The 19,884-nt window shown below is 37.7% G+C and overlaps 1 protein-coding gene across 10 annotated transcripts in view; it reads left to right on the top strand.

Moving 5' to 3' along the window:
* The window catches only part of BICRAL (BICRA like chromatin remodeling complex associated protein), a 42,257-nt gene that overhangs the window by 16,197 nt on the left and 6,176 nt on the right, over nt 1-19,884 (top strand). For all 10 annotated transcript variants that reach the window (XM_090135125.1, XM_090135121.1, XM_031595107.2 and 7 more), the window contains 9 exons: nt 6,603-6,651; nt 9,293-9,341; nt 9,424-9,492; nt 13,042-14,742; nt 16,283-16,382; nt 17,112-17,200; nt 18,784-18,845; nt 18,971-19,116; nt 19,268-19,362. In XM_090135125.1, coding sequence (XP_089991251.1) covers nt 6,608-6,651; nt 9,293-9,341; nt 9,424-9,492; nt 13,042-14,742; nt 16,283-16,382; nt 17,112-17,200; nt 18,784-18,845; nt 18,971-19,116; nt 19,268-19,362 — 2,355 coding nt within the window. In that variant the 5' untranslated portion in view covers nt 6,603-6,607. The remainder of the gene's footprint in view (nt 1-6,602; nt 6,652-9,292; nt 9,342-9,423; nt 9,493-13,041; nt 14,743-16,282; nt 16,383-17,111; nt 17,201-18,783; nt 18,846-18,970; nt 19,117-19,267; nt 19,363-19,884) is intronic.

Raw genomic sequence — 19,884 nt, forward strand, 5'->3', positions numbered from 1 at the left:
GAGCTCTAGGCTCTGAATTATTTTGGATTTTCTCTGTGGGATTTTGAGAATGAAAGCTCTCAGATTAAAATATTGTCAGAATATGGTGTTGCCATGAAAAGCTTGTAGGAAAATATTGTATTGAATAAATAACGAATTCAGTTCTGAACTTGTGTATCCAAGGGAAACGAGATTTTAGAGATCCGTGCTGAGAATTCACAAACAGAGTGTTTGACTGTGTCTAGATTAATTTTCCCTATCATATGTGCTATTAATAACTGAAGTGGACGTTTCTATTTTTTATAAATAAAATATCACTGTAGTTTTTGGAAGCTTTATACCTTAAGGTGCTTGCCAAACTCAAATTGAGACTAATTTTTTATGGTATGTTTATGGGAAATGAAATTTAAGGGCTGAATGAGCAGCTTATTGTAGGCTATCTGAGCTCTAGTGTATGTTTTTTATTTGCCCTTCTTTATGTGGAACTGGTATGTAACTATTATATATAGACTCTACTCTTCCTTTCAGATGTTCATCACCTATCAAATCTCAGAAACTGTGAAGATGCATACTTTTGCACAGGTTACATATTTCATATGAGGTAGTGCTTGTGCTTTGTGATTGTTGCTTTTTATCTAAGTCCCGCGTAGCTCCCATTTTTGTGGAGTAGTTTTACCACAAAGAGAGGTTTTGCATTGTTCTTCTGAATGTTTGAAATTGCAGATTTCCTCCCATACTGTCACATACAGAAAGTCGTTGAGAGTACTGATACTTTAAATTCTGAATTCCACAGCTAATTTCAAGCACAGTAAGTTCATCTTAAGAAATGAAGATTTTCAATACAGAAAAAGATATTCAGTACAGAAAATAATTCACACTTGCAAAATGCATTGTGTTGCTGGGTTAGGATCCCAAATTTTTTCCTTTGTGAACTCTTCATAGTTTTTGGTAGATTTTTCAACTGTGCAATAGTTGATTTTCATGGATTACTCTGAAAGAGAAAATGTAAGAAATATTTACATTATCGGCACAGTGAGGTTTGTAGGAGAGCCCTTTTATTTTACAAAGTACACTTTAAAAGTTCATTTTTCTTTCTTCTTTTTTGTCTTAGAATGACAGCTTTTCAATAGTTGTCTTCTGTGTTTTTGCCTTAGTAAAATTAGAGGGTTTTTTATTTGCTATCACTTAAAAGAAAATATTTAGCACTCTTTTATTGACTGATGTGTCATTATGCTGGTGCACATAATTTTTACACTGACCGAGGGGAAGTGGAAGTACCTCAGAATAGGTGTTGTTTTTCATCTTCTATCTGAGTAGAAGTCAGCATCTTGAAAATGAAGAGACGGATGTGATGAACAGCTTTTAAACTGGTTAACGTGCTTGCTTAGTTAAGAAAATATTCTAAACAATCTGAAACTATTCCATTTGCAAGGAACTAGGCTGTATTAACTAGCTGAGGGTTTGGTTTCTGTTGTTATACTACTGTGCTGCAGAGAACGTAGGCGAGGTTCTGCAGCCCTGGTTTTCTTCAGTGTGAGGAGGGGCTGGTCTGTTAGGAGTCTGCATGATAACCAGCAATGTGTTCAAGGCGGTAGTCTCAGCACCACAGCAAGCTGAAGTGAATACTGAATAGATGGTGCACATTACCTGGTATGTTGTGAAATGGCATCATTTTTTTTCCTAGTTTAGAAGCGTGCTGAGTAGAAAATACTGGCACCATGCTTGGCAGTTGTGGTGAAAGTTTGAGTCAGGGAAGGACTTAAACTCTGGGTGTTTTGTCCCTGCAAATGATGTAGAATCAGTTTTAATGCTGCTGTGATCTTCTTGTAACTTCTTTCCACTGTAAATACTGAAGTAACTGCCTTGTTTAAAACATTGATTTCCAAGTGCTACTGCTGAGTCTCAGATTCATGGGTCCATGTGCTGCCGGTCAGGAACTGTTACTGTGCAGTTGCACGGAAGTTGTGAGTTTGCATATAAATGCATTTACTTGTAGCTTACCAAGCTTTACTGTTGACCTTACCACATTTTTGAGAATTACTGCTCTGAACGTTGCATTTCTGTAGTAGCCACTATTGGGTTTTTATAAGATCTGAAAATATTTTACTATGTGAAGTTTTGTATGAATTTTATAATGAAATAATAAAGGGCCACTTGGGAGGTTACCTGGTCCAATTCCCTGCTGTAAGCAGAGCTAGCTTTGAAGTCAGATCCATGTGAGTTTTGAAAATAGGCAAAGACAGTCAATCCACAGCTGTTGTGCTTGAACCTTCTCGTTCATGAACTTTTTTCCTTATCTCCAGTTGAATTTTCCATGTTGCAGGCATTGGCTCTTGCCATAGGTAACTGGAAGACTGCAGTTAGTGCCTGCTTTAGCCTCCTGATGTCCAGATTAAGGAAACATGCTCTCCTCAAACTGCCCTAGTGCTGTGCTCTAGGTGCTTCCCAATGTTGTTTGTGCACTGCTGGAGTGCTGAGTTTGTCTTAGAGTGAGAATTCAAAACTGAACACCGTATTTCAGATTGGGCCTTACAAGTGCTCTTGTTGCTCTGTAGCAAGTCAAAACCAGGCCAAGAAGCTCATTCAAACTGAAACAGATCAGTGTATTTTATCAGATCAATTTTATGTGCTAGTTCAAAGCCTGGAGCTGATATGGGGAAGGTGGACAGGTTTCTGCAATTAGGTTGGACTATTGGGAAGAGGATGGAGATTTTCAGGCCACTGAGTTACAGTGCCTCAAAGGATTGGCCTGCATAGCTGGTAGTTCCTTGCTACCTTAATGGTTTTTGCTCTCTCTTATAATCTGTTTGGGAGTGTGCAATAAAGGGCAGCCTGGTTATTTCCCAGCAATTAGTAGGGATGTAGCTACAAATGATGCCTTCTCCAGGTGCCATGAGGCAAATTTCAGGGAGTATCAATTGGGTAGTGACTTAATTAGGTGGGATTTGCACTTGGTAGATCAGTTGGATGCACTGGCAGAGCTCAGTTTGAAAAACTGAGCGTTGTATTTAAATTAAAATACACTGTTGAACTGTACTGATGATAATGATTTATGTTAGGGTACTGTCTGGCAGCTGCCCATGAGGCTGTGCGGACATTTCCCCCAGCTGTCTCTCTCACTGGGGCATCCTCCTAGGCTCTGCCAGGCCTCATGCCCCTGCCCATGGCCTGAAGCCCCAGCCAGCTGACCCGAAGCCAGAAATGAACCTGTGCCAGTGGTCTCCACACATTGTCAATCACTCCCAATGTATGTGTATTAATTTATAAATTATATGCACGGACTGCTGAGGTTCTAATGTTTTCCTCTAATGTGTACCTTGGGTTGCAAACATGGAGCTTGGCAGGCTGCAGATCTGGGCTGTGCAGCTCTCATCCTATAGTTCTCGCTCTCTGTGTTATATTTTCATGCTGTTTTGGTAATGTGGGTTGTACACATTTCATACATCAGTAATTTTGTCCACTGTGTTAACAAATACTGATGAGGATTAGTTACACACTAGATTTGTGTAACTTGGGTATAAAAAGACAAAAAGCAGTAAGCTTTTCTAATGTTTACGCTGTAAAAAGTACATTAAGGAAATTTCATAGGGTAGGCTGTTACACTTTTACATGATAATTTCTGTCAAGATCACATGTTGCTCAAGTGGCCCTCTTCTAAAGAAAGACCAAAGGGATGACTGTACAATAATTTAACTTGATTGTGCACCTGTTCTATTGCTGTCTTGAAATTAGCAGAACACAAATTGTCACTGAAAATTGGCGTCTGTTAAAAAGAATTAAATGTGCAGTTACATGGTTTAGGTAAACCTTAGGTACACCTAATGAAATGCAAACAGAATTTATTCTGAATAGGTAGTGAGCTCATGTGGCTTGGTTATGAACTTGGCTTTTTTCTCACAGACCGCATACCTGTGAGTGGTGTTCCAACTGCATGTTGGTCCTGCGGTATTTCACAGACACGCTGCCATCCTGCGTCACATCAGTGTGTTGTTACACAACCCTTGCTGGGGGGATGTTGAGGTGATAGTGATGTATTTTTTTGTTTATTTGTGGTTTTCAAGGTGTTGAGAGTGCAGCAGCCTCTTCAGCTGAATGCTGCTGTAAGAGTTCTGCTGAGTGATGGCAAGAATTTTGTTAGAGCATGGTAGATGTGCTTCTGGGAGGACTGGTAGTTAATCATGGAGTTTACAAAAATGTATCTGTTTCCTTCATTTTTGTCTTTATTGTCTTGTAGACTGGTAGGAACTTTCAGTAAATTGGGTAGATTTTTCTTGTGTGTTGAGTGAGGAAAAACATAGCAGTACATTTTCCTAATCAGGTGAGCTGTATGCTTAGCAGTAAGGCTGAATAGTAGAAAGTATGTATTACTGTTAAGATTTTTTTCTCCTTCTCATTTTCTTGTATTTTTATTTCCTCTTGCAATTTTTATAAATGTGAGTTTTCAAGAGTTTGGTGAACTTAGCAAATTCATCTCATTTGTGTTAGTAGTTATAATACCTATCAGAATAGTGGTTGAACAAAGTTCTGTGTGGTTGCTTGGACTTTCCCACAATGGTAAGCCTTTATTGTATGGTTGCAGAGAATGTTCGGTTTGGTGAAGTGAAGGAGTTTTACTGAATTCAAGTAGCAGTCTCACTGTTACCATAGCAATATGGAATGGGATTTTTAAAAGTAGGCGTGCTGTGTGGGGAAAAAAAAATCCTGTTTTTTAATTTTTTCTCCTTCTCCCTTCATTTAGCTAGAAGTCTTTGGAACCTGCTTTTGAGAGCTGTATATGCTGCATAAGGAAATAATAGCTTCCTGTAAGAAGTGTTAACAGTGCCATTAAGGCAGAATGCTAATCACTTACTGATTTGTTCTTATTAATGCACATCTGCATTTAAATTCAGCTACATTATAAAATGTTTTGTAATTTGCTTAGCATTCAGTTGCAAGACCAGTGTTTATGCTGCTGGTTTGCAGCAGCGAGCAGATGTGCTACTGAATCATGGGCGAGAGTATTTTCCTTAAAATGCAGAGTCAGCTCATGAATGCTGATTTTTGTCTGATGTTTCAAGTAGTTGGCTGTAGGCACGGTTTGCTTTCCTGTTCTGATGGAGCAGGGATTGCGAGGCATCCTTGCAGTGACCGATCCTCTGCTGCATGCTGTCAGTCAATATGCATGGGGCTGCACAGCATAAGGGCTGGGATATTTTCTGTTAGTATGAGGTAGAAGCTAGCTTGAAAATCACTGAGGTATAAAAAGAGATTACAGAATCGGGGCAGTTGAGGTGGAAAGGACCTCTGGGAATGCCTTGTCCAATGCCCTGCTGGCAGGAATGCCAGCCAAGGCAGGCTGCACAGGGTCGCATCAGCAGGGTTCTGAGACAAATACTCCACAGCCTCACTGGGCAGCCTGCACCACTGTTTGACAACCTCATAGAAAAATAACTTTTTTCTTAAGTTTAAACAGAAACACGTTGTATCCCTTGCCTCTTTTACTGGATACCACTGTCAAAAATTTGGCTGTCTTCCTTATGTCCTTCCATCAGGCGTTTCTACCCATTGCTGAGATCGCCCCCGAGCCTTCTGTTCTTCTGATGGAACAGACCCAGTGCTTTCAGCCTCCTGTGAGACAGGTCCCTTCATTTCAATCACTGTGAACAGTCATGAGAGCCCACAGAATGATGTGTACAGAGCTGGTCAGGGGGAGTAAATTTCTGTTTTGACATAAGAGATTGGCTTCAATTTATTTTAGTCTAACTAGAATTATAAATGGCAGAATTTTAAGGGGAGCTGAGAAAAACACAGGCATGGCAGGAATTGGTTTGATTTGATTATATGATATTGTGTGGATGATGTTGGATAACTGAATGGATGCCAAGGTATAAAGAGGTATAGGAGATGCTATCATCAGTTGATTAGCTGGGATCTCTGCAGGGAGTAAGGGAAGATAAAGAGATTGTGAGAGTTACCTACAAGAAGTGGAGAAGATGTTACGGTTTTTGATGAGATTTGGAGAGTTACAGTAAATGGGAGAGTCGGGGTCGTGCAGATAGAAGCTTCAAAGGAACAACAATCAGGAAAAAATGAGGGAGCGTATTTGTTACAGTACTAATCTGATTAATCAGTGAGTACAAGAGTTGGTGACTGGGATGCTTGAGACTAAAAATGCTCTGTGCCCAGTGGATGCCTTCGTTCAGTTTGACTAATGCAAATGAATTGCCCACCTGTTCTTAAAGGGATTCCCAGAACTCTGTACTATTAATTGCAAGTTCATGTAAGTACACTCTTGAGTTAAGGAGAAACTGAAATTGGGTGTATTGTGACTAGCAATGGCTGAGCATTATTAAAAAAAAAAGAAACAATAGCAATAAAATGAAAAATCCCTAAATAATGATATTGTATGAAGTTTTGTAGATCATGACATGTGGCTGAATTTGATTTTGAGAGGAACTTATTGAATTTGTGTAGGTCTCTGTAGAATATACTTGTTTGTAGTTAAGAACTCTGGCAATAATAAATGTCTGTCAACTCCCATAAATTGTTTGGTAAAAATCATTAAGATATTCTAAAATATTTTTGCTGTTGAAAGTAATATGTTCTCTGATGTGTGCTGAATATATATCCTCTTCCTCTTCTAGTTGTCATGGATGATGACGATGATGAATCCTGTCTCCTTGATCTTATTGGGTAAGTTTTGCCTGTGTAATTCTTCAGAAAGGTTGGGTATCGTATCAATACCAGGTGACTTGCAAATAAGATGAGTAGCTATGCTATGTTGAAATGAAATGAAGCTGTGCTTCCCTTCATGGAGATGTATGTATAATATGACCTTTAGTACCACTTCATGCTAGATGACACTTCACTTGTTGGCATTATTCTCAAGAGGAGCTAAGGAATGAATGGGCGTGGAAGCTGAAGTCTCGTTTCAGTTAATGGTGATACAGGGTCATTGCAGAAGCACAGTAATTAGGGATGTTGTTACAGACTTCATTGAATAGAACTGGTTTTTAGGGGTTTAAAAAAAAAATGGAACTTCAGCTTTTCGAGTGGTGGAGCTGGAAACTTTGTTGACAGTGTTTGTATTTTAAAGAGAAAAGATTATGTAATTTTCTTAAAAAAAACAAAAAACAAACAAACAAAAAAAACCAGAACACCTTAATTTCTACTAGTAACTTGTGTTTGCATAAAAATATTAGAAGTGCTACCTGCTACTGTAACGTATCCACAGCAAGCAAGGATTTGTTACTGTTTTGCTCAAAAGGTGCTGATTTTAATCAAGTTGGGGATTTTACAGATTTTTTTGCAGTAATACATTCCATATAAGTATCTCATAATACAATAACTAGATTACTACAACGCAAGATTTTTGTCAGTTGTATTGGTACAGGTTACCTTTGCTTGGCTGACATTCACGTCAACTATTTGAGAGCAGGTAATGTGCTGTAATTTAAAAAATGAGAAGAAACATCTCATATGTGGTACTTTTGTTCAAACTATGGAAAATCAGTAACAGCTATTAAAATGCGGCATCTATTTCATACAAGTTTTTTTTTTTTTTAATACTGTGCTACATGCAGTAGATAAATAGGTTTTCTACATTTCTTATGCACTGAAGACTTCCTGCAAAACCAGTGAGAACTTGAGAGAAAAGCAAAATGCTATCACAGTGGCTACCGTAATTTAGGGATTACTCTGTGGATGCTACAGCAGAAGTGTTGGCTGGGGTGGAACACAGTTACATTCTGTGTTGTGTACTGTGCAAGTGTACTGTAGCTGTGAAAAATGAAAAGACATCCTGCTTTAACATAAAGATGGTAATTGGATGCATTGGATAATTAAGTGCTGAGTTGTGAGTGTGAATCATGAAGATCCTGGTACAAGTTCACAGGTGGTCCAGAAAATGAAGTGCTCTCTATCCATATGAGTATTTGAAAAATTACAGCATTTTTCCTGGTGCTCGCAGCAATTACTGTCGTAAGCATCTAGAAGAATGGGCAGCAGCATCTTTGGTTTTTGGTAAGTGCCTTCTAAAATTCCTTAGTTATTAAAGCCATTATTTAAGGTGATGAAGTATTCTGCCTTTTAATTGTGTGTTTCATGACTTAAAGCCAGTGAGCGAAGTTACTATTAAATGGCTTGATAATGTATCAGTAAAATAAGTGTGACTGACATCGTGATCTCATACGGTGATCTTTCTCCTGAATTCTTGAAATTTCTACTATGAAAATGATTTTTTTGCTTGCAACTACTTGTGTGTTGTAAATGTAATCATACCGTGAAGTCTCTGGCAGATGCTACCTTTTTAACGTGTGCTTGATAAACACATGAATGCAGTATTTAAGAGACATGTTTCTGTGCTTTTAGAAGACTGTTAAATTTGATATATCAACTTGTTTCCTTTTTATTTTCTAGGATGATGAAGAGAGGAGAGATGGTTTGAATTAACTTCTTTTTTCAACGAGGATGTCCTGTTTCTCAATTTTTTTTTTTATTATTGTTTCTTAATTAATAAAGATGTTTTGAAGTTAAAAGAGTCCATGTCACTTTGCTCTTTAGGCTTAGGGATGCGTTAGGAAATGATTTATAACAATTTATAATAAAATCATCACTTGTAACACATTTTTAATGCTTTTTATGAGGTCTACATGTGCAATTACATTTAAGTATTTTTAAATTATTTGAATTTCCAACACTCATTCTGTCAGACCATGTTTTAAATCTGAGTTCTGTTCAGTGATAGTGCCAGGTTCATAAAATGCACTGAAGTTGTGTTTTGTAACATTTATTCAGTTATTTGTATGGTTGATTTCACTTGGTGCAGCTTTTTACTCTGGCAAAAAAACACACGCTTCTTGTTAACAGTGTCAGAAAACACATAAAAAGATTTGACCTGGTGGAAAAACCTTATTGACTTAAACAGTAGCTGAGCAGGCATAATAATTAATCTCAGTAGAGGCGATGATGGCTGTTTTAGTTCACGTTACTTGGTTGCAGTATTTTCCTTAGGTTTTGTAGGTTGTGAAATGCTTTGTTTTGAGAGAATGAAAGTAATGCCCTCTTAAAAAGAATAGTGTAACTCAGATTTTGTGATGAACGTGGTTGATTGTTTGAAATGTCTTTGTGCAGTGATAGTAAATCTGATCAGTATCTGCAAATCATTCTGATAAAGAAGCAAGGAGCCTCAAGTGATATACACTTTGAATTTTGCACTGGGGTCAGTGAAACAAACCTGATTTGTGTGACTTAAGTGTGTCTGACTCAGTTAAATTCACCTCATTAGCAGAAAGAGTTACCTAAGTAGTAACTTTATTTATTTATTTTTTTTAAGGGACCCACAGGCACTGAATTATTTTCTGCATGGACCTAGTAGTAAATCTGTAAGTAGCATTTCTTGTGTGTGAGACATAGAAAACCTTTACTGAGTGTATTGTTTCTAAACATGATTTTGTTTTTTACCAGAGCAACGAAGACTTGACAAATGCAGAATATTCTGTAGCCAACTCAAATTCCATTTTCGCCAACTCCAATGTAAGTGGTCAGGAGAGAAATGTTTTTGAAACTGCATGCTTTTGTTGCAGCTTTATTTGGCTCTTATAAAAGTGGATTAAGTGAATTTGGGCTTTGACCACATGAGAATTCTGAATGTTCTCATAGAACCACCTCATGCTGCTCAAGTATTTCTATTGGGTTTTCAGTAGTGACTGAATCAAAAGACATTAGCGCTACTGGACCATTTTTTTGCAAATTTTCAAAAGCCACTTGCTGAGCAGTGAAAATGTTCTCCACTAACTATTCATTGAATTGGGCATGCAAGTTTATTGATTGTCAATGTGTTAGATCTGTTCTACGTCTGAGGTATTATTTCTACATCTAAATGTATTATTTATACATTTCTTGTGAATTGTAGGATATTTTCGTACCTTATTTCTAAGTAAAATCTGAGCTAGCAATTATGAAGTTTAATTCATGTTATTTTTTTGTTCTTTACACTGAGTAGCTAGCTGGGGATGTTTTCTTCCCGTAATTTCAGTGTTAGAGAATTCACTTGAAAATCATTAGTGTTGTAAGTAGTCGTAGAATCATATGTCATAGAATGGCTTGGATTGGAGATGACATTAAAGATCACCTAGTTCCCCCCCCAGTATTCTTTTTGTGCTAGGAGTGTTGCTGCACTGGATCAAGTTTTACTCGGTGATGTTGTGGGCTTCATGTACTTGGAGATACGGCCAAGGCTGATCTGATCTACTGTGGGCAGTAGACTTCCCTTGAGTAGGAGGCTGGACTAGGTGGTTTTCTTCTAACCCATATTTCTTTTATTTCATTAATTGATTATTGTTGTTGCTGTTTCTTTGTTTTATTATGACATATTCATCCCTGCATTCAGCTTTTTTAACATATACAGTATGGTTTCCTTGTTAATTGCTCTTTCTGTTATGCTGTTGTTTTGACTTTGTATGTTTGCCCCGTGTTCCTAGCAGATAAGTGGGAATACTATGAATGTATAAGGACCTTAAATAATTGGTTAAATAATTCTTGAAAACTGTTGCTTGCTTCATAGAGAACTAGTGGCTCCCCTGTTTGCCTTGTTCTTCTTCTTCAGTATCATATTAAATATCAAAGTAAAAACATAAACTTAGTGACAGGTTTTTCTCCACAGACCTTACAGGCTGAAAGATCAAGATGTGACAGCTATGCTGGTTGAGATAGCTGTGGGGGAACTGGGATTCCTTACAGGGTGTGCCTGATTTTCAGCTGATCAGTAAAAGTGGTCTCAACATGGTACAAGGCTAGCCATTATCAAACAGCAGTTTCCTATATGCAGCATGACAGAGATGGGTTTTGAGGATACATCTTAAGAAAGATGAGGCTGTGGGGGAAAAAAAGATAATATATGACATATTTGCCATAGCGTAGACTTTCTAGTTGTTCTTTGCAGACATTTTTCTGATAGGCACGAAAAGATGGGCAGAAGTTGGGGTAATTCTTGGTATTTCAGAAGCTGAGATTTTTTATGGCATTTTTGAGTGGGATTTGTATTCTGGTTACCTCTTGTGCTTTGCAAGGCACTTTTTCATCCATCCTCACAATCAAGTCATTTTTCACTCAAGTGAGCACATGGTTTCTACCCAAGGAGGGGAGGGGAGAAAAGATGGTGTTGGTATTCCATACAAATCCCACTGGTAGTTGGCTTCACAGGCCCAGCATATAACTTGGGATACCTGAAAAGTTGAGGATTTCTGACTTACTTCTGTCACTAAAATTCTTGCATATACTGAAGATTCTGGTTTTGTATGTATTCAGAATTGCTACCATGAAGTTGGATTGACTGTGTTGATGCCCATGTAATGCCTTTCAGTGGCAGAATTTACAAATTCAGTGTCAAGGGTTCAGTGCCCCAGCTGGTAAGCATGCACAGCCAGCACCTAAGACAAACAAGATGAAATTCTGGTGACTTCAGGGAGAGAAGGCAATGTCTGCATTTTTTTTTTTGTTCCTTACTTCCCCTCAGAGTGAATGATTGCTTAACTTCACTGATTACAGGTTTGTTTCCTGGCTGTCATCAGTTTCTGTTACATCTCTCATGGGAGAGTTCCATAGTCATTGCCTGGCTTGTATCCAATGACTTCTGTCACTTTCCTGCTAGATACAGTGGAACAGTTTGAGAGCAGAATATGCATGAGGCCAGTGAGAGTACGACTGTCATTGATACAGACTTATGAAATTGCAGAGGCACTGATTTCTTGCTGAAAATAGCATAATGTTCTTTGTGGCTGTTTGGAATCATGGCAGCAGTGATAGAGATGTTAAGTTGGAAGGTGTAAGTTTCCAGTATGCGTATGTAAAATTGTGTTTGGATGTTAACCAGTCCTGGGAGCAGGGAATGAATCTCAGTGTTCTTCGTTTCAGAGGGAAAGTTTCAAGCTCTTTGTCTTGATTGCATGCAATATTATTATTTATTATTACAATTGCTGTTATTATCATTAGTTGTTGTATTGTTAGTACTAATGGTAACAGCATTAATTGGAGACAATTTACAGATGTAGTAAGGAATTCTGCCCAGGAGCCTGGGGGTCCTGAGTTCCAGTAGAGCCCTGTATAATGACTATTTCTTGCTCTGCCTGATGGTAGCTAGGTACAGTGGAGACATCAAGACATTTAAGTACTGATTTAGTTCTTTTAATAAACATATATGTTAATAAAATTATGTGTTTGTTTATACATATATAAATATTTTCTTGACTTCTAATACAGTCAATATTTTACAACATGGCTGAAGTTTCATAAAATGTACAGGCTGTTTCAGAAGCAGGTTGGATTAAAATTCTGAATTAAATATGCTTAAATATTTAGGGTGGGGACATGGTTGCATGTGATAATTAGGGCTTATGGTGTCTTTACTTGTTTATATGAGGTGAAAACAAATGTCTGTGACATTTAAGGAGTGAAAGCTCAGAATACGAATGCAGCTGATAGTTTCTCCACCCACATTATGCAGTCCTGAAGAAATTGGATGTTTTTTCAATAGTTGAGATGTGATTTTGGAATTTAGAAAGATGTACTCTTATCTAACTTACAACAATTGCAAGTATTTAATAGCTGTTTAAATTTGTCATTCCTACCCTCCCTTAAGATCCTGACATTTGTGTTGCTAAGAGATTCTGGGCATATTGTGGTGTTTTTTATTTTTTTTTTATTTTTTTTATTTGGAAAATTTGACAGTAGACCAAAGTAAAGTAGGCTAGTTGGATCTGATATCTTTTACAGTATTTACAGATGTACCTTAGAAGCATTTTTTAAATTCAACATGCTACTTAATATTTGCTGTAGTTTTAGTGGCAGTACTTCTCTGTAATCTTTTCTGAAGACATAAAACACAAAGTCTGTAGCATTGTTTTCCTTACTCTTTTATTTCTAAAGCTCTTCAAGATGAAGACTTAACACAATTCCTTACTGTTGTGAAATGGCTGTTAATGCACTGTGTGATCATAGTATGGCAGTTTGTTTGGGTGAAAAAGCTTAATAGGGAAACAGTTGAGAATTTCTGAAAAGGATTTATTTTATTATATTTCATTTCAGAACACTGATCCTAAGTCGTCTGTAAAAGGTGTAAGCAGTCAGCTTGGAGAGGGGCCTAGCGATGGACTGCAGCTGTCCAGTAGCCTTCAATTTCTTGAAGATGAACTTGTGTCTTCTCCTTTACCTGATCTTAGTGAGGATCAACCTTTTGATATTCTTCAGAAGTCCTTGCAGGAGGCCAATATTACTGAACAGACTTTGGCAGAAGAGGCATATTTGGATGCCAGTGTAGGTTCTAGTCAACAGTTTGCACAAGCTCAGCTTCATCCTTCTTCATCAGCATCTTTTACTCAGGCTTCTAATGTTTCTAATTACTCAGGTCAGACGTTGCAACCTGTAGGAGTTACTCAAGTGGTACAGCAACCTGTTGGAGCATCTTTTGCAAGCAATACAGTCGGCGTGCAACATGGCTTTATGCAACATGTCGGAATTAGTGTTCCCAGCCAGCACTTGTCTAATAGCAACCAGATTAGTGGTTCTGGGCAGATACAGCTAATTGGTTCGTTTAGTAATCAGCCTTCCATGATGACCATTAATAACCTCGATGGATCTCAGATAATACTGAAGGGTAATGGTCAGCAGACACCTGCGAACATGAGCAGTAGCCTCTTGGTTCATAGACAAACTCCAAATGGTAACTCACTGTTTGGGAACTCAAATACAAGTCCTGTAGCACAACCTGTAACAGTTCCGTTTAACAGCACAAATTTTCAGACATCAGTACCTGTCCATAATATCATAATTCAAAGGGGTTTAGCGCCAAACTCTAACAAAGTACCCATTAATATCCAACCAAAGCCTGTCCAGATGGGTCAGCAGTCTGCTTACAATGTGAATAACTTGGGAATACAGCAACATCACGTACAGCAAGGGATTCCGTTTGCTTCTGCAAACTCACCTCAGAGTTCAGTAGTCGGTCCTCATATGTCTGTTAACATCGTTAATCAACAAAATACAAGAAAATCAGTTACACCTCAGACAGTTAGTAATGCTGGAGGTAGTATTGTTATCCATTCTCCTATGGGACAGCCTCATGCACCTCAAAATCAGTTTCTCATACCTACAAGTTTGTCTGTTAATTCAAACTCAGTTCATCATGTCCAGGCCATAAATGGACAGCTTCTTCAGACGCAGCCTTCCCAGTTGGTTCCTAGCCAAGTGTCTGCTGAGCATGTAATGCTCAACAGGAACTCTGCAAACATGCTGAGAGCCAACCAGTCGTATTCTGGACAGATGCTGAATAATCAGAACACAGCTGTTCAACTTGTTTCTGGCCAGACCTTCACAGCTCCTGGAAACCAAGTTATAGTAAATCATGGAACTTCACAAATTGTTGGTGGACAGGTGCCACTGCAGCAGGCGTCACCGACAGTGTTGCATTTGTCACCCAGTCAGGCTAATGCTTCTCAAGGTAGATCGAGTTATTCCACAATGTCACCTGGGCAGTCTACAGTCTCAAATATGTCAGCTTCTAATCGATTCGCTGTTGTAAGTTCTTCTGGTTCAGTACATCCTAGCTTGGGACCTTCAGTTCAGTCTGTTGCATCTGGAGGAAACTTTACTGGAGATCAGCTCACACAAAGCAGGACTCAAGTTCCTGTCAGTTCATCACATCGTCTTCCAGCATCCTCTTCCAAATCCATCAGCACTTTTAGTCACACGTCAGTTGGAGTAACACAACAACAATTCGCCTTCAGTCAGGTAAGCAAACTGCTTCAGAATACAGCTGAAGAAATGATTCTAAACCGTGCTAAAATCTTGTTAACCAAGTATTAAAACTGTTAATATAGAGGAAGTAGACTTTGTTAGGCTGTAGTATTACAAATGCTGTGTAACTGCTGAAAATCACTGTAACCTAGATGCGTCATTTCGCTCAGTATTTTCTGAAGTTTGTCACTGAGTGAATGAGCCTGTCGCTTTTGTTAATTCAGAAGTTTTTAGTGGTGATTTACAGTGGTAGTTTCTCAACTGCTTACCATTGATTTTTTTGGCATTTTGCTTGCTTATAGTTTTTTTGGATCTGGAGCAGTTAGAAGTTTTCAAATTTGAAGCAGTCAAAGAAAAGGTGAAAGGTGTTTTTGAAAGTCCTTAGGAGAAAATACTTTCTAAAGCTGTTTGTAAACGTTTAGCTTGTAAAAAATATCTCGAAGAAGAGGTCTGTTAAGTAATAATTCTAAATGTTTTGAACATGCCTTTAGGGTGAGAAGTGTCCAGTTGATGCAGTTCTAGTTTATATTCAGCTTAAATTTATTTGCTTTCATAAATGAGTTTTCAAAGCATGTCAGTATTGAACTCATTAGCATCTAACATCATTAGTAACTAACAATTAACTCTGCTTTTTATTGTTTTGTTTTAGTCTGGTTTGTTTTTTTTCCTCTATAATCATTTTAAAATACTGATAGCTATCATCTCAGAATGGAATTGCACCAATTACTGTTGTTTTTTCTCTTTTCCCAAAGGTCTCTTGCTTTTTGTTAACTGAGACCAAAACAAGCAGTGTAATATTGTGGCTTTATTTAGAAAATAAAGGCAAACATGTAGGACCAAATTTTCAGTCTTCACCAAAACTGCTAGCACAGATTGTAATGTTTTGTTTGCAGATGAGTAATTTGAAGACTGACTTTCTCTTCATATGTCTCTATTTTTGTATTTGTAGGATGCATGTTGAGGCCAGTGAGTTTCAGCAGTTACAAAAGCATAAAATTCCTTTTTGCTGTAAAAGAATACATTTTTCAGGTAAAATTTTGGAACCAAAAAGCGGCCAGTGTGGTCTTAACTATAGGGAACAGATTCTACTGCTTCCCAGAATCTCCTTAGCTTGTTTGTACTTAAGTCTTAAATGTTGTATGGTATCATAAGGTCAGTATCATTCAGTTGCTGAACACCGGGGAGTTTGTTCTATTGAGTGTTTTTCTTGAGACTGTTTTGCAGCTTTGAGACTCTGAAAAGCTTAGCTACCTGAAGGCTGCTTTTAGTTTGAGTCAGGGTGAATCTCAGGGCATCCAGAATGTACCCTCTGTATATTTGTTCTGTTTGTGGAGTTTCCATTCCTTGCTGATTTACTGTACGCAATTCTTGAACTCAGTGAAAAAAGTCAAGGTGAGACTTCACCAGTGACAAGCTTGAGGCTGAAGGAGGATGCATAGGGCTGCATTTGCCTATTCTTGCTCTTTTCCTCTTTGTTAAAGCTTTCAGTAAATACTTCAGCTTTTTATTTTTATTTTTAATGCATGTGCCACAGAAGAAAGGTATGAACCAGACATCACCAGTTTCTGTGTCCAAGGCTCAAGATAATTTGAGACAACATCAGCTATCAAGTCTTCTGAGCAACACCCTATCAGGTCAACCATGGTCTTTTTAAAATCATTCTGTTGTCAGGTTGTTTTTTTTTTTGCAGCAGCAATAGATTCTTTTTCACAGTGTCAGACTTGCATTGTTGGCTCGTGTTGATAGAGGTGATCAGAATGGTTTTTTTAGGAGACTGCAAACAAAATTTTTCATTGTTCAGTGTGTGCTTTTTGAAAAGGTGAATCTGGTCTGTAGAGAATTAGTTTTTCCCTCTATAAAATCCAATGGAACTGAACTGTCTTTTATTCTTCTTTTTTGCAACTTGGAGGAATACAGACGTCAGCTATAGAATTCTCTGAAATTTTTGTATGTTCCCTTGTGATAGTATGAATAAATTCATACAAAAATGTTAGTTACAGAAGAGTTCAATGAAGTTGGATAGTTGAAGAATATGGAAAAGTTTGATAAAATGTACTGTGATTTTTTTTTTTTCAGTAAATTTTTGGGACATTGTACTTATGGTACTGAAATTCTTGGTGTGTTACAGTGGTGTGATAGGAAATCCTTATATTTAAGGCTTTCTGTAGTTTGCAGCACGGAGTATCAGTCCTGTTCTGTTTTTAGATGCCAGTTTGTCCCCACAGTATTTATATCAGTATTTTTAAACTTGTGAGACATCTTTCATCTAAAAGCCAAAAACTCAAATAGAATGATTGGGATAGGTACATTAAATAGTTCTGTTCTTGCTTAGAATGACAATCTTTTCAATGTTTTTTTTATAGGGCAGGACTCTGGAGGAAAAATCATACAGCAGTCTCTTGGAACATCACAAGAAAAAGGAGTAGGATCATCTTCAGTTCAGTGTATTCAGGTAGAGAATACTTTAACTTACATGTTTCCCTTTAAATTTCAGTGAAGTTGACATAGCAAACATTGAGTATTTTGCCAGTTGATATTCTGAAAATGCTGTTTTGAGATGTCCTTGCTTATGGAGTTTGTTGCTTCCTGAAGATAATTTGAAATGACATCACAGTTCTTTCATTTAGTTGAAGATGAGCTAGGCAGTACTTCTTGTAAACTTAGCTATTGTGTACATGGTTGGGTGGGGATGATTTATGAGAAGGAACAGGAAAATTCCATCTAGCCTTTGATTCTTACTGCATTGTTTTCTTTCCTCAGCGTATGTTTTTTCCCACCAAAAGTTTTCTTTTGTGTGTGAGAATTACATACAAAAAATTTAACATTGCTTCTGGGGTTTGGGGCTGGAAGGGGAGGCCAGTTTTTATAGAATACAAGTAAGTTCTGAGGGAGGGTACAATTGTTACGTTCCCAGACTGAGCAATTGAGTAGGAGGTAAGGGCTTGAGTTAGGCTAGGAGGTGCAGGTTTAGTTGTGGATGGAGCTAAATTACAAAATCACAGGAAAAAAAAAAAAAGGGAAGGACCTGATTTACAACTTCTGTTCACTGCTGTAACTGTACTGACTGAAGTACGTGTTGTACAGAGCATGAATTAGTGCTCAGTTATGAGTTTAGCTTGGTTTTTTAATTATTGGTCAGATTTGCTTTCTCATGTGAAGGTGAATGCTTTCTGTACAATGAAGGTACCAAGTACCGTTGCAGTATGCCTGCTTCTTGCCATTCCTGCTTTGGTAAGGAGGATGTTCTGTACTTAAAAGAGCTTTCACCCAATCTGTTTTTAAATCAAAAGTAGCTTTTTCCTCTATGACTGATTTTGTTGGACCAGTTGGCTAGTGTCTTGGAAGCAAAAATAATAGTTTGTATTAAACAAAAGCCCTTGGGTTCGCAATAACTTATTCAGGAGAAGATTTGGATTGCAGTAATGCCTCTTGTATAATTGGAACCTGAGTCTCTACCACCTTAGAGAACAACATGTTTTAGGACAGCATTTTGCTGCAAAATAATTTCATAAATCATTAGTAAGGTAAGGAATGCAGAAGACACAGATCTCATAGTTATATGTGTATTGCTAACACTGAAAAAATTTCCAGGACTGCTTTCAACCCAGACCTAAACACCATGGCTTGTGAGAATTTACATATGCAACATTAGCCTACTTCTGTGACAGATTTTTTAATCCATCAGTATTGGGCAAGATGACATGGGGAAGACAGTTCTTGAGAGCAGTTTTATTTTCAAACAAAAAGAAACCTTTTCACGTGCTAAATTTGATAACCAGCCTTTTTCCTGGTGAAGAATGTATAAGCACTGCAGTTGAATTTGCCTGTAAACAAGATTGTTTGTGATCTAAGAGAACTGACTTCCATATTTCATTGTTACTTTGCCTTATGAAAACATGAGATGGTTAAATGTGTTCATACTTGCTTGGTGATTGCACTTAGTATTGATACACTTAGCTGGCAAAAATAAATGCTGAAATGTGAGCTTTGCAAAGGAAGGGATGTGCTATAATTTGTCTCTTACTTTGGACTTAGGTGGATGGTCATTTAGTTGGACAGAAACGACCTGCTGCTAAACAGTTAACTAAAGGAGCTTTGTAAGTCATTGGCTTCTTTTGTAATTTTATTACAGATATTTTCTCCAATTTTCATCTCCCTTTAGTTTTTGGTAGTGTATAAACTTAGATTATGTGCTAATTATAGATACCAATTTCCATTGCAGTATGCTACAGCAGTTACAGAAGGATCAAATGCAAGCTGTGACACCAGATAAAAGTCAGTTCAGATCATTAAATGATGCAGTTCAGAGACTCCTTTCATATCATGTGTGCCAGGGGTCGCTGCCGACTGAGGAAGACTTAAGAAAAGGTAATTTCCATCTTTTAAATTGGCATTGGAGTTGTAATTAATGTGTTGAGAGAATTCTGTGTGCAATTTAGAGCAATTAGGAAGGGAACATTTTAAACTTTGTGCAGGTTACTGAAGTACAGTGTTTGAAAGTATGTTCTTGTCTTTCTAGTGGACAGTGAATTTGAATCTGTAGCTACACAGCTACTGAAGAGGACACAAGCTATGCTGAACAAATACAGATGTTTACTTATAGAAGATGCAATGGTAAGGAGCATAATGCAGATAGAAGAAATGTTTATATGATGTGATTGAGTTTGTAAAAATAATACAGGAAGGTAGGAGCTGGCATTACAGTTAATTTCGTTAATTCTCTTTAATGGTATATCATTATGTGTATGCATGTAAAGAAGTATATATACACACATATATGTGAAGTTTACTATTGTACCAGCAATTTCAGTGACCAACTTAGATTTTTTAGTGTAGACTCATATCTTAAAATCAGTGATTTACACTGAGTTCATTTGACACACTGCCTATGGCTGCTGTTATTATATAAATTCAGTAGATGTTAAGGGCACATTAACTTCTGTTTGTTTATACTTTGCACTTGCTCTGAGCAGGCTGTGCTTCCAGTGGACAACTGTAAAGAGCCTGGTCCCATCCACTTATCTAATGCGTGGTAGTCATTTATCACCAGTGATAAGATCCTCTCTGTCTTCTCTAGGCTGAGCAGTTTCAGGTCTCTAAGCCTTTCCTGATCAGGGAGATGCTCCAGGCCCCTGA

Source organism: Phasianus colchicus, chromosome 2 (assembly GCF_987193195.1).
Source record: "Phasianus colchicus chromosome 2, bPhaCol1.hap1.1, whole genome shotgun sequence".
Classification (NCBI taxonomy): Eukaryota; Metazoa; Chordata; class Aves; order Galliformes; family Phasianidae; genus Phasianus; species Phasianus colchicus.